The sequence below is a fragment of the Daucus carota genome, chromosome 1 (genome assembly GCF_001625215.2).
Source record: "Daucus carota subsp. sativus chromosome 1, DH1 v3.0, whole genome shotgun sequence".
NCBI classification, from domain to species: Eukaryota; Viridiplantae; Streptophyta; class Magnoliopsida; order Apiales; family Apiaceae; genus Daucus; species Daucus carota.
Window position 1 is genome coordinate 3,746,337 of NC_030381.2, and position 12,464 is coordinate 3,758,800.

The 12,464-nt window shown below is 36.6% G+C and overlaps 3 protein-coding genes across 5 annotated transcripts in view; 2 read left to right on the forward strand and 1 right to left on the reverse strand.

The window, feature by feature from the left end:
• The window catches only part of LOC108209512 (serine hydroxymethyltransferase 3, chloroplastic), a 61,446-nt gene extending 59,609 nt beyond the window's left edge, over window positions 1–1,837 (forward strand). For all 3 annotated transcript variants that reach the window (XM_064090662.1, XM_017380458.2, XM_017380467.2), the window contains exons 7-12: window positions 61–183; window positions 326–430; window positions 544–630; window positions 721–828; window positions 1,227–1,299; window positions 1,407–1,837. In XM_064090662.1, coding sequence (XP_063946732.1) covers window positions 61–183; window positions 326–430; window positions 544–630; window positions 721–828; window positions 1,227–1,299; window positions 1,407–1,681 — 771 coding nt within the window. In that variant the 3' untranslated portion in view covers window positions 1,682–1,837. The remainder of the gene's footprint in view (window positions 1–60; window positions 184–325; window positions 431–543; window positions 631–720; window positions 829–1,226; window positions 1,300–1,406) is intronic.
• A 686-nt stretch (window positions 1,838–2,523) lies between these two features.
• On the forward strand, window positions 2,524–6,335 carry LOC108211272 (ferrochelatase-1, chloroplastic/mitochondrial). Its single transcript, XM_017382831.2, has 9 exons — window positions 2,524–2,729; window positions 3,181–3,529; window positions 3,628–3,771; window positions 3,936–4,037; window positions 4,747–4,850; window positions 4,937–5,063; window positions 5,173–5,325; window positions 5,579–5,679; window positions 5,778–6,335. Exons 1-9 carry the CDS (start codon window positions 2,641–2,643, stop codon window positions 6,088–6,090), a joined length of 1,482 nt encoding a protein of 493 aa, XP_017238320.1. The 5' UTR covers window positions 2,524–2,640; the 3' UTR covers window positions 6,091–6,335.
• A 284-nt stretch (window positions 6,336–6,619) lies between these two features.
• On the reverse strand, window positions 6,620–8,940 carry LOC108199526 (uncharacterized). The gene is made up of 3 exons (XM_017367370.2): window positions 8,863–8,940; window positions 8,198–8,390; window positions 6,620–6,942 (listed from the first exon to the last, which is right to left on the reverse strand). Exons 2-3 carry the CDS (start codon window positions 8,377–8,379, stop codon window positions 6,756–6,758), a joined length of 369 nt encoding a protein of 122 aa, XP_017222859.1. The 5' UTR covers window positions 8,380–8,390; window positions 8,863–8,940; the 3' UTR covers window positions 6,620–6,755.
• Between the last annotated feature and the right edge of the window lie 3,524 nt (window positions 8,941–12,464).

Sequence of the window (12,464 nt, forward strand, 5' to 3'; positions counted from 1 at the left end):
TTATTTTTGTGTTGTTCTTATATGTACTCTGATCACGTATCTCTTGTATGCCCAAAAAAGATTGCAGACGCTGTTGGTGCTTTTCTTATGATGGATATGGCTCACATAAGTGGACTTGTTGCTGCTTCAGTTGTTGCTGATCCATTTGAGTATTGCGATATTGTAACGACGACTACCCATAAGGTGTGAACACATGGTTAAACTCATGGTAAACACTGTTATGACAATTTTCCAGCTGGAGATTACTTGTTATGCAGTTTTTTTATTCTCTGATGCTTCTGGTTAGAGTTCGTGTATACACAAGCTAACAAACTTTTCTTAACAGTCTTTAAGAGGCCCCAGAGGCGGTATGATTTTCTTCAAAAAGGACCCTGTTCTTGGTGTTGATTTAGAATCTGCTATCAACAATGCTGTTTTCCCAGGTTTACAGGTAGTTAGACTCTGTTCTTGCTCTATTACCATGAATGACTTTACTTGATTATATCATTCCAGTTTGATATTATACTCCAAAGCAAATTTAACGTTAGTGAATCATTTCTACAGGGTGGTCCTCATAACCACACAATTGGGGGACTTGCAGTCTGCCTGAAGTATGCGCAGACTCCAGAATTCAAGGCTTACCAGAAGCAGGTATTTTTCCCATATATTTTCACATGGACAGATGGACAATTGAAAGAACTTTGTCCTATAGTGTTGACCTAATACTTTTTAAAATTATAGGTGGTTTCTAACTGTAGAAGTCTTGCTTCTAAACTGATCAGTCAAGGATATGAACTGGTATCTGACGGGAGTGATAATCATTTGGTCCTTGTGAATCTCCGGCCATTTGTAAGTTTTTACTGAAGATTATCCACAAGAAAACCCAGGGCTAATGAATATCTTTATACTTCTACTTTTTTTTTTATATAAAACAAGTGCAAGAAAATAGTAGGTAGGTAAGGACTTGACACGTGTTCGACGTCTTGACAGAATTTGTAATTCGGATATATAAATTATTTTATTATTAAATCATGAAAATCGTGTCAAGGCAATAATATGAAGTGGGTGGAAAGAGGTTGTTCACTTGAAATATCAGTACATCTGTTTTCGAAGTGGGATAATATCATTAAAAAGTTGCTTTAGAGTAGAAAAGAGAATTGAAGCTGCTTTAATTAATCTGTGACTGAGAAGTACAAATAAGTGTCTTTTTCCCCTCAACTTCACAAGGTAATCTATCTTTCCTGCAGAATGTCAATGGTGCTCAGGTAGAAAAAATTCTTGACATGGCTTCCATCACGCTCAATAAAAATTCAGTCCCGGGTGAGTGTTGTTCTGTATAAACTATGTTTTTCACAATGTTTTACATTTTTTTCTCCGTAATTTCTGTTGAACAATTCTCCTAACATGGCCTCACTCGACGCATGTAGGTGATAAAAGTGCAATAGTTCCAGGGGGCATCCGTGTTGGAACTCCAGCCATGACTACGAGAGGTTTCACAGAGAAAGATTTCATGTTGGTCGCAGACTTTATACACGAGGGGGTGAAAATCACCCAAGAAGCCAAGAAGTTGTTTTCGACTCCAAAACTTCAAGATTTTCTCAAGTTCATAACATCTCCAGATTTCCCATTAAGGGATCAGGTACTGGACCTGAAAACGAGGGTTGAAGGTTTCGCAACCCAGTTTCCATTACCTGGTGTATGAACAAGAATATAAAGAAAACTCTGAGTCATGCCAATTATATGCGGTACTGCTAATCTGCTATATAGTTTTATGATGTTTGAGTGGATCATTAGAATAAAGTATGTTGGATTTCATAATTTATGAATTATTTAGTCTTTAGAATCAGTTTTTTCTGTTTTGAGTGTTTTTCTCTCAGAAATTTCAATTTGAGGTTTGATCGGTAAAATAGAGGATATGATTTTTCCGTTCGCAATTATACGAGCTTTATTCTAAAATATACTTGCAAAGCATAATAAATCAATCTTATATATATCCCACCAAAATGGTACTCGAATTTATCAATATCGAAATCAAAATAAATTATCATTAAAAATTGAAAATAAAAACTTAGTCCACCTATTAATATAAATGAGTTTACGTTTTAAAAATTTTCTACCAAAAAGTAAAATCATTTACAATAAACTTGTTCTTTGAATACAAGTATCGGGATTTTTTTATTTTTTATTTTGATAATTTAGTCATATATGAATTTTTGTTTAGATACTTCTCCGGTTGAGTTAAAATCGAACCCACCATTTGCGTTATCCAAATGAGTATTGGATTTTTGGATTTTTTATATACCATACTTTTATATGAAAAGCTCGCAAACGAGAATATATATTGTGTTTTTAATTTATAATCTATTTAAGATTAAATAGACGGTTTGATATATTTCTTTGAGAAGATTAAATATAATTAAAGGCAAAATGAAAAAAGACAGCTGAAATTCACCCGCTTTACCAAAATAATTAAGAGTTCGGTATACTTTACTTACCGAACACGCCCTCTCATGTCTCTCCTCTCTCGTTCCATTCTGCCGAACACATTCGTCGATTAGCAATCTCTCTCCCTCCCCTCCCCCCCCCCCCCCCCCCCCCCCCCCCTCTCCCTCTCTCTGTCTCTCTCCATCTTTCTTCTCTCTCTCTCTCTCCTTCTCTCCCATGGACGCAATTACAAACTCGCAGATACTCCTACAGCTGAGAACCTTTCCCTGCTCTAATGTCTCACATTTGAATCACCAATCATCACTGTAAGATCCTCATCTTCCTGCTTTAATACCATACATACCTAACGTATTTGATTTTCAGCCTGCAGTTAATTAGTATCAAGTTTGTTAATATACTTATGATCACTATAGCCTGTTATTCATAATTAAAAAATTATAATCACCTCAATTTTTATCCCGAAAATTGATTAATTAAATTACATTATAACTGTCCTCGTTCTCTAAATTTTGTTTCTGAATTATAATTGCTCGTGATCAGCATGTTGTACATTTATAATTGTTCGTGATCAGCAATTCAGCATGTTGTACATTTGTGCCAACTTTGTCTCGTGATTAATAAAATGTCATTGTCATGTTTTCGAGAATTTTATTATGAATTCTGATTGTCCGTGATCAGTATGTGGTACATTCCTGTTTACTTTGTCTAGAGTTTTCCATTTCAGTTTACGAGATAATGCAGTCTATTAATGTCCAGGTCTGGCACTCGGTTTACGTGTCTCACGCCTGAACGCAACCGTTTGTACCAAGGAGTGTGTGTTTCCAAAGTGTCTACATTGAATGGACATGTTCTTTTATATCCCGGATCATCTAATAAAAGGAGAAGCAGCACTCTTGGAGGATTAGGACTTAATGGTTCGATTACGGGGAACAGTTTAGTGGGGAAAATATGTTCATCTGCAGGATCGTGCACATATCCAGATAGTTCTATTGAATCTCATTCGCATATTGCAGAGGAGAAAATTGGAGTTCTGTTGCTGAATTTAGGCGGGCCGGATACGCTTCAGGATGTTCAGCCCTTTTTGTTCAATTTGTTTGCTGATCCGGTATGTTGTTTTTTGCATTTTTTAGGTGTACAACAACCAAAAAAAATACACGGGATTTTATTAATTAAATTGATTATTTAGATTTCTTGTTATTATAGGATATCATTCGCCTTCCCAGGTTGTTCCAGTTCCTCCAGCGGCCATTGGCACAGCTTATTTCTATAGTTAGGGCTCCTAAATCTCAAGAAGGGTATGCTGCCATTGGAGGTGGTTCGCCGTTGAGGAAGATAACAGATGAGCAGGTATATAAATAAGACGGAGGTATCTGTAGTTTTTGTCATCTTGATATATTAACAAGACAATAATGAGATAGGTGACTACATGAAAAAGAAAACATCACGATGTTCTGCAAAAGAACTTAATGACAATATTCAATGTGCTAATTTGGTGGTTTTTTCTTTTGCAGGCGAAAGCTCTGAAAAAGGAACTAGAAGCAAAGGAGGTCCCTGTAGATGTCTATGTTGCCATGCGTTACTGGCATCCTTATACCGAGGAAGCTATTCAGCAGGCAAGATTTATGTTATTATAATATCCTTGAGTCTTTTTAATTGTTATAAATGTTCAGTTCCTGGATATGTAATTATGATAAGAATGTTTATAATTATTATGGTATCTGGTCTGTATTATTATACTTATATTGTTCGCAACCTATAGTTGTCTTCCATTATCCTCTCCACTAATCATTAATAAATTTAGGAATTTGGTGTTCGTTGATATCTGTTCTATGATCCAAGTATAAATATGGAGTATTTGAAAAGTCCGTTAAGCCAAGATTCCAAGGCTTTTCACTAAAAGTTTTTAGGGCTGCTATGCGGTAAAATATGTTTAGAAGGTTCCAGTGTAATTGTTCTTTCCCGGATTAGTTAAACAAACTTTAGGATGCTTTGTTATCGCCATCTTTTCATTTTCATATAGTGCTTTTAGTTTTTCCTTTTGTGTGCAACTAAGTGATTGGCAGACTGTGTTGGATTCTCTGCAATGCCCATACGCAGATGCACTATTTAGTGGCATAGTCTTTTAGCTCAAGGAACTTTGGAAATGTAGTGGAAGCGTTTTTTTTTCTTTTTTTAAGTAATGTAAGTGCTGAGTCTTCCCTTCCTTGACTGAGTAACATGATTGTTGTTCATTTATCCCCTTTGACTGTGTTGGATTTTTTGATTTCATTATACGATTTTTGCTTTATAAATAATTTTGGTTTACCTTTTTTTTCCTCCTAGATCAAAAGGGATGGTATTTCAAAACTTGTAGTGCTGCCACTTTATCCTCAGTATTCTATATCTACAACTGGGTCAAGCATCCGTGTCCTGGAACTTATGTTCAGGTATCTGAGTATATTATTCAATGTGATATTTTTAGTAGTTCAAATTTTTTCACGTAAATTACATTCTAACATGAGTTGTCCATCAGGGAAGACCCAATCTTGTCAAGACTGCCGGTTGCTATTATAAAATCCTGGTATCAGCGAGAAGGATATGTCAAGTCTATGGCTGACTTGATTGGGAAAGAGTTAAATAGTTTCTTCCAACCTGAAGAGGTTGACTCCTGTTTTTCCCCCTAATATCTCTCTTGTGCTATTTTGTAAATCTCTAAACAATCTGCAAATTTTCAACCACTACTAAATATACAGTTTGATGGTCTTCAAGGTAATGATATTCTTCAGTGCACATGGTGTGCCGGTCACTTATGTTGAGGATGCTGGTGATCCTTACAGAGACCAGATGGAGGAATGCATTTACCTAATAATGCAAGAACTGAAATCAAGAGGAGTCAACAACAATTATACTTTGGCATATCAGGTTTGTTGTTAGATGTCTTTTTCATGCTATGCCCTACTTTGATTTAGTTTCTTTGTTGGATTAAAATTATTTCTTGGAGGAGAAAAATAGCTAATGGATAAATTTCTTAGACGGTGGCTACGTATTGAATCATTTAGGGGTATCATAGGGTGTTTTATGCTCTTGTACAACTTAGCTGCTGCAAACCCCCATTTTCTCTGGTGCACTTTTGAATTTGGAATACTTACAATGTGTTTCTTCATTTTATTGTTAGAGCCGAGTCGGTCCTGTTCAATGGTTGAAGCCCTACACCGATGAAGTTCTTGTTAAGCTTGGTCAAAATGGTGTGAAAAGTCTCCTGGCTGTTCCAGTAAGGTATCTTACAAAAGATGTTTAGAGACTCTCTACAGTATTAATTTACTTTTGACAGTAGTCATCTTGTGACTGATACTAGCTTGGCACTCTTCTTACAGCTTTGTGAGTGAACACATAGAGACTCTTGAAGAGATTGATATGGAGTATAAGGAGTTGGCCCTTGAGTCTGGTATTGAAAACTGGGGTCGTGTCCCTGCTCTTGGGTGCACTTCATCCTTCATCACAGACCTGGCAGATGCAGTTATCGAAGCCTTGCCTGCTGCAACAGCAATCTCGACCGCAAGTACATCCATGGATGATGAACTCGACCCTCTGGAATATGCTACCAAATTGTTTTTTGGTTCAATCCTAGCATTCTTCTTGCTCTTATCACCCAAAATGATATCAGTAATCAGGGGTCAAATATTCTGAAGTGGATACTCGGAAATTTCTGTAGTAAATAAAATTTATGGTGTAATATATTAACGAGAGTAAGCATGGAGTGGCGAACTTTAGTCGTACTGTTCAGGAAATAGCTGATATTATCAGCAGGTGCTTCTCTTGTTTATTTGATAAATGAATGTGCTTTACTGATAGTTGTATCATACATAATCTCTTAAGTGATACAGATTGGAGTTTTTGCTTATCTAATTTATATAATTTGTTGTTCTTTTGTATCTATCTTCATTTTCAATACAGTGTAGCATTACTCTGTTAGAGAGCAAGGTTTAGCACAAGATATACATTACCATTGGCCGTGCTTTAACAAGTCCACAGCTTCCGCGCATACTATTTGATAACATTTTTTTTAATAAAATGCATCTTTGTCAAATACTTAAAAGGAATAATATTTAAGATTTCAGATGTCTAAAGATCTGATGCTAACAAGGTCTTTAAGATTTTGTAAACTGCAACACAAGTAACATCAAAGTCGTAAAATTTCTACTACAATGTACTGGAAACTGTACTAAACCTGTTCTTGCAGTAGAAATTTATAGTGTGACTGGTATAAACAAAAAAGTTTGGCTTAAGATCTCTTATTGCAGAAACTTTATTGGCTGAGCTCCGAAGCAGAACTTGCTGCACTACCTGGACGGCTAGACATAGTAACCAGTGAATGTATAGCCTCGCCCTATAACCTCTCCAGCATAGAACCATGCATAACATTCTACCCCGAAAAGAGCAGCTATACCGTAATCATCAGTGGTGAACTGCTTCCTCATCTTCCATACTTCCTTCATAGAACCAAGTTCGTTCCAGAATGCATCATAGCGACTGGGAATACTGTTTCAAGTAGTCAGTCGAGTTACTTTATATGATTTAAAGAGAGAGTCGAGAGATTTTGTATCATGATTCAATGCAGAGTCCTGTTTTTGTTTTTTGTTTTTTTAATTGTTGCAATTCAAGCAGAACTAAGGTTACTATTCGAAACAGTGATCGACTCTACAGTCATGCAACAAAGATGCAGATACCATGCAGTGATTTCGGAAGCACATGGTTGTGTAAAAATTGTAACTGAAACCTCGCTAGGTACTGGGACTTTACGTCGTTGCTCAAACAGTTTTATGATTTACTTTGGCAAATAACCGGCCCAAGCTCTATCTGCAGTACAAAGCACAAAATGGCTGCACTAATTGTTTAATTAGCATAATTAGAATGTTCCTAATTATCATCCCTCTAAGACAATTTGGGGTATATATCTATTGTACTTGAGCATTATTCACTGCTCAGGGACTAGCTGCAGCAGATCAAAGTCGAGCTTTGAATTTATCAGGCGATGCTCAGGGACTAACGAATTTACTGGGGGAACAATTGAGATGACTAAAATTTGTTATCTTATCAGAGAAGGTTATCTATAATGAAACTGCAGGAGTTGTTAATGACTACTACTAATCTATCACCAAACTAGCTAGTGTCTTACGAATTTCACACAGAATACATTTACTTGACTGAGACCCCCTAAGGCCCTAATGGAAGTTTGATACCCAATATCTAAAACAATAGATTGCTCTGAGGTATTACTTAGTTATAATCAGTGGCAGAACTAGGGAGCTGCTGACCCGGGCCTGATCCCACACTCGCCTTAATAGATCAGGAAGTCTTCTTTTCGAGTCCCATCTCATTCTTTAAAATCAGAAGAATTATTTTCTTCAATAATCAGTAAAACTTCTACTATTACATATAAAATACCAGGCCTATCCAATTCCTAGTTCCGCCACTGGTTAAACTGTATCTTAACCTGAACATCGACAACCAACAGCATAAGGGAAATTGCCCTATTATGGTATATTGCCCAAAATATGAGCAGAACAAGGCACTGTCTGATTCTTCCTTAGTACCAAATGCAAATTAGAGAATGTTGCGACATTGACATCCTTTAATAATGTTCCCATCAAGTAGAAATAAATCAACAAATCAAACTTTCCTAATAAGGTTTCAATGCAAGCACCATATATCTACAGGCTTTCCTACACGCCATGAACCAACTCAAATCTCATCAATTGATTTAGGTAAAAAGGACAAGTTTTAAGAACAAAACCTGGCAAGACGAGTGTAAAAAAGCTGCTTAGCCAGAAGTTGGCACGACTCAATAGTCGGAGGATCCTGGATATAATGCTTGTTCTTCTCTAAAAGCTTCTTGTAATAAACAGGTCCATTCTTGGCCACAAACTTGGTAGCTTGGGTAGCTGTTGATTGCAGCTGACTCAGCTTCGACGCCATATTTTCTCAACCTGCAATCACGACACATCTTTCATATCTTTTACTTATTTCAGCTTTCATTAACATCTAATTATATACATTACCACTCAATCTATTAACATACTTGAACGGATTCTATATAATCCTGAACAACATGAACATGTAAAAAACTCAAAATGCAGAGCATCGAGTAAATGCATGTTTAATATTAGTTCACATAGATGTATCAGAATTCACATATACACAAAAATCGAATAAATAGAAATGAAAGCTCCTGGCACATTTAACAAAATAATCTACTAACAATTTATATTTTAGAGTGTTCGAAGACCTCTTCATAAACCGAGTTCTGATATCATTTACGGAGGTCTGAATACGGAATTATATATTCGGATATACCTGGAAATAAACAATTGAAACACATTCGGTGCATAAAAAAAACTGTTAGTAGCGATCACAGCTGATGATCACTAATAGAATATTATACAAAATGTTTGGAAATACCAGATTTCGTCGTCTTCGTTCTGGCAGAAAGGAAGGGTTTGTTCAGTAGGAGAAATGTTACGTTGGACAGATAAGTCATGAAATTCTTATGGGCTAACAAAATTTATTGTTTACTGGGCTGGACAGGCATCGACCCAAGTCACCTATATAAAAATTAAAATGAAATGATTTTATTTATTAAATCACTAGTTTATTAGAGCATCTCCAAGAAACTCTCTATTCAAGCTCTTAAGTAAAAAAAAAAATAAAGAGCCATGCATAAATTAGAACTCCAAGAGACTCTTAAAGGCTCTTCAAAAAATTAAAAGCCCATTTTCTCTCCTCTCTTTTAGGAGCCACAACTTGGCTAACTTATTTTTATTAATAAAAAACTCTTTTCCTTCAATTCATCTCCACTTTTGAATTTGGATCTTTGTTTTAGTGAAGCCCAACATGAATAAAATATGATATAAATAAAAAATATAGAGAGTATTTTTGGAGTTCATGCTCTTAACTTTGTACTAAATCACTAAGAGCCCAATTTTTTATATTATATTTAAGAGCCAACTAGGAGGCTCTTACGCAACCGGCCGCCATAAAATGTATTTAAAATTTTATTATGTTTATAGAAAATCTTTTTAAATAATCAATTGATTCTATTCAATAATAAATAATTTTTCTATTTTGATAATTTTAAATTTTCAATAGTGTCGATGGTAGTTGTATTCTGAGAGTGAATGAATTGCTTTAGATATATCTATTTTAGCGTAAATTTTACTTTTAGAACTATCTATACTAATGATTTCATTAAAATATAATCTATCTATTATATATATAATGCTGCAACATGGGTTTTGCTGAGCCAAAAAAATCAGTGTGCAATTACAAAGTTACCCTTTATTCAACGGGACTAAAGTACTTCTTAAACCCTCTCTAAGCTGCGTCCTTCTAGCTTCCTTTCTATACTGCAGTCTGTATCGTCCACATTTTTGATTACTTGTCTGGGAAATTCCTGCAGACGCCCAGTAGCCTTCTACAACAACGACCTCCACCTGTCTCTCACGCTCTACAATGCCTGAGCCCTCGTCAAACGTCGAATCATCTATGTGCCCCGATGAGTAGTAGAGATGCACAAAAGATCTGTTCGGGCCAGATCCAGACCGGGCCAAAAAAATCCGGATTTTTTGAAACCAGATCGGGCCGGGCTTTTTTAAAAATCGGGCCGGGCCGGGCCGGGCTTTCCCAAAAATACTAGGCCTGGTTAAGTTATAAAATCCGGATTTTTTTTGAAAATACTAGGCCTGTTTTAGGCCCTCGGACCGGGCCGGGCCAGACCGGGTTTTTTTCGGATCGGTTTTTTCAGATTTTTTTTCCAGATCGGATCGGATCGGATTTCAGATTTCAGATTTTTTGAACATCTCTAGTGAGTAGTCTCAAAAAAATTGATCGAACATGAATTCACACTACTTGTTTGATAATAGGTTTTAATGAATTCATTTCTTTTATCTCTTTCGTTCTCATTAAATTTTGTTTGATGATATATTTTGATGGATTCATTCTTTCATCTCTTTGGTTCTCATGAAATTCTGTGCACAGGCTCCAGTCTTATGCTGCTAAAATAGTAGTCTTCCTGGGGTTTAAAGCTTTGATAATATGTAAAGATTCACGTTCTGTCCGAATGAAGCGCCTACGAGTTCATTTTCGCGGATTTCCTTTGCCTTTTGTTTATATCATTTTACGGTCTTCTGTTACATGTGTGTTGGTTTTCGGGTAAATAGGCTTATTGGTCACTGTACTATATGTCAACTTTCAGTTTGGTCACCAGGTCAAAAAAGCTTTCAGTCAAACACTTCAACTACAAACAACTTTCAAATTCGTTTTTGACGTTAGTTCTGTTAAGTTCACTAACAGAATGAGTATGTGGCAAGTGACATGGCAGATCCATTTTTTATAACCCACCCATTAAAACCCACCCATTATAACCCACACCCACCCTGTTATAACCCACACCTGCCCATTATCTCTTTCTTTCACAATCAAAACTCAGACCCATCTCCTCCTTCACAATCAACATATAATTAATACTAATAATAATGAGGGAACCTCCCCCCTGCAGATTCACAAAACAGCAAAGCAATAACATTGAAAAGCATAAGATTCTCTACAGTTGAACATATCAAAAGCATCAAAAACATAAGATGTTGACATAAGATTCTTCACAGTAGGCCATAGCTTGTCACAGGACATGGTTTTAATTTTTACAGCTTGTCTAAAGCTTACAAAAGGCACATGGCTTGAAATACATAAAAAACTATTTCTTCCTTCTAGGGGCTGTGAAGCCTTTGACTGTTTTAATTTTTCTTGATGTCCGAGGCTTGTCTGCAATTGGAGTCCCCCCAGTCCTCTTTGAAATATTGAATCCTGGAGTTGGCATCTGCACCATTAATTTAATTAGAACAGTGCATAAATTATTGAATATTAAAATTAAATAATAATAGTACTTACAAAGACAGATGTGGGTGGTTGAGTGTCATCCATTGTTGACTGTGTGTCTACTGTCCCTTGTGATAACCTTTGGCTTCTTCTTGGAGTAATTGGTGATGTGGGTGGTTGGCCCTCATTCCTCAATGCTTCCTCCATGAGCTCAGCCTCACCTGTTTCTATCTCCATTTCTCTTCTCTCCACTTCATCCTCTTCTTCAGTTGTCTTCTTCTTCCTACTCCTTTTTTTCTTGCTTTTTCCAAGGTCAGGGCAACATGAGATGTTATGCCCAGCTTTTCTGCACTTAGTGCAATGCATAACCCTACCCTGCCTACTTAGCTTTGACAATTTCCCAGAACTGCTCACCCCTTCCCATCCCTCCCTTCTTCTCTGCCTTTTAGGCCTCCCTCTAAGTTGTTTGACAATAGGTGGGGGGAGGACTGTATCACCATCTACTTCCTCCCAAAAAGGTTCACCTCTGAGAACCTCCAAACAGTGGCTGTAGGTCCTCATGTAGGCTGCCTTTGAATAGTAGGTTGACACAAAATCAATGGGATTCATTCTCATATGTTGGATGGCAGAAACAGCATGTAAGCAGGGGATGCCTGTGAGCTCCCATACCCTGCATGAACATGTTCCATCCTCTAAATTAACACAGTACCCTATCCCCCTCCATTTCACCTGAAAATTCTGTCTACCATCCCAAAGAACAGAACACTCACAACTAGCCAAGACAGACTCATCTAAAAGTTTTTTAGCTCTAGGTACTATAGTGCAATCCACATTTTTCATTGCATCTCTCTTTTGATGCAGTCTCTCCATAATTAAATCATGAATGTCAGTCAACATGTCAATGATAGGCATGTACCTTGATTTTAAAATCCATGAATTGAAGCACTCTGAGATGTTGTTTTCAGTGCTATCAGTTTTGGAGTATGTCTGAAAAAAAGCTTTTGACCACACCTTGGGATCAAACCTTTCTAGTGTCTCAGCAGCTCCCTTTGATAGCTTCTCCAGGTGCTTCATTGCAGTTTTGAAGGCTTCTGGATGTGTGGCAGTACTTGCAACCCAAAAAGCATTTCTCACAGCTTCACTTCCATGTTTTTTTCTCAAATTTGCATAAATATGCCTTGTGCAATTTC

Excerpts from the sequence above, each read along its gene's own strand:
- LOC108211272 (XM_017382831.2), top strand. The coding sequence starts at position 2,641 with ATGGACGCAATTACAAACTCGCAGATACTCCTACAGCTGAGAACCTTT. Across the intron at positions 3,772-3,935 it reads GGAAGATAACAGATGAGCAG|GCGAAAGCTCTGAAAAAGGA; the intron begins GTATATAAATAA and ends TTTCTTTTGCAG. Across the intron at positions 5,680-5,777 it reads CTCCTGGCTGTTCCAGTAAG|CTTTGTGAGTGAACACATAG; the intron begins GTATCTTACAAA and ends CTCTTCTTACAG.
- LOC108199526 (XM_017367370.2), bottom strand. The coding sequence starts at position 8,379 with ATGGCGTCGAAGCTGAGTCAGCTGCAATCAACAGCTACCCAAGCTACC. Across the intron at positions 6,943-8,197 it reads TTTTACACTCGTCTTGCCAG|TATTCCCAGTCGCTATGATG; the intron begins GTTTTGTTCTTA and ends TACTTGAAACAG.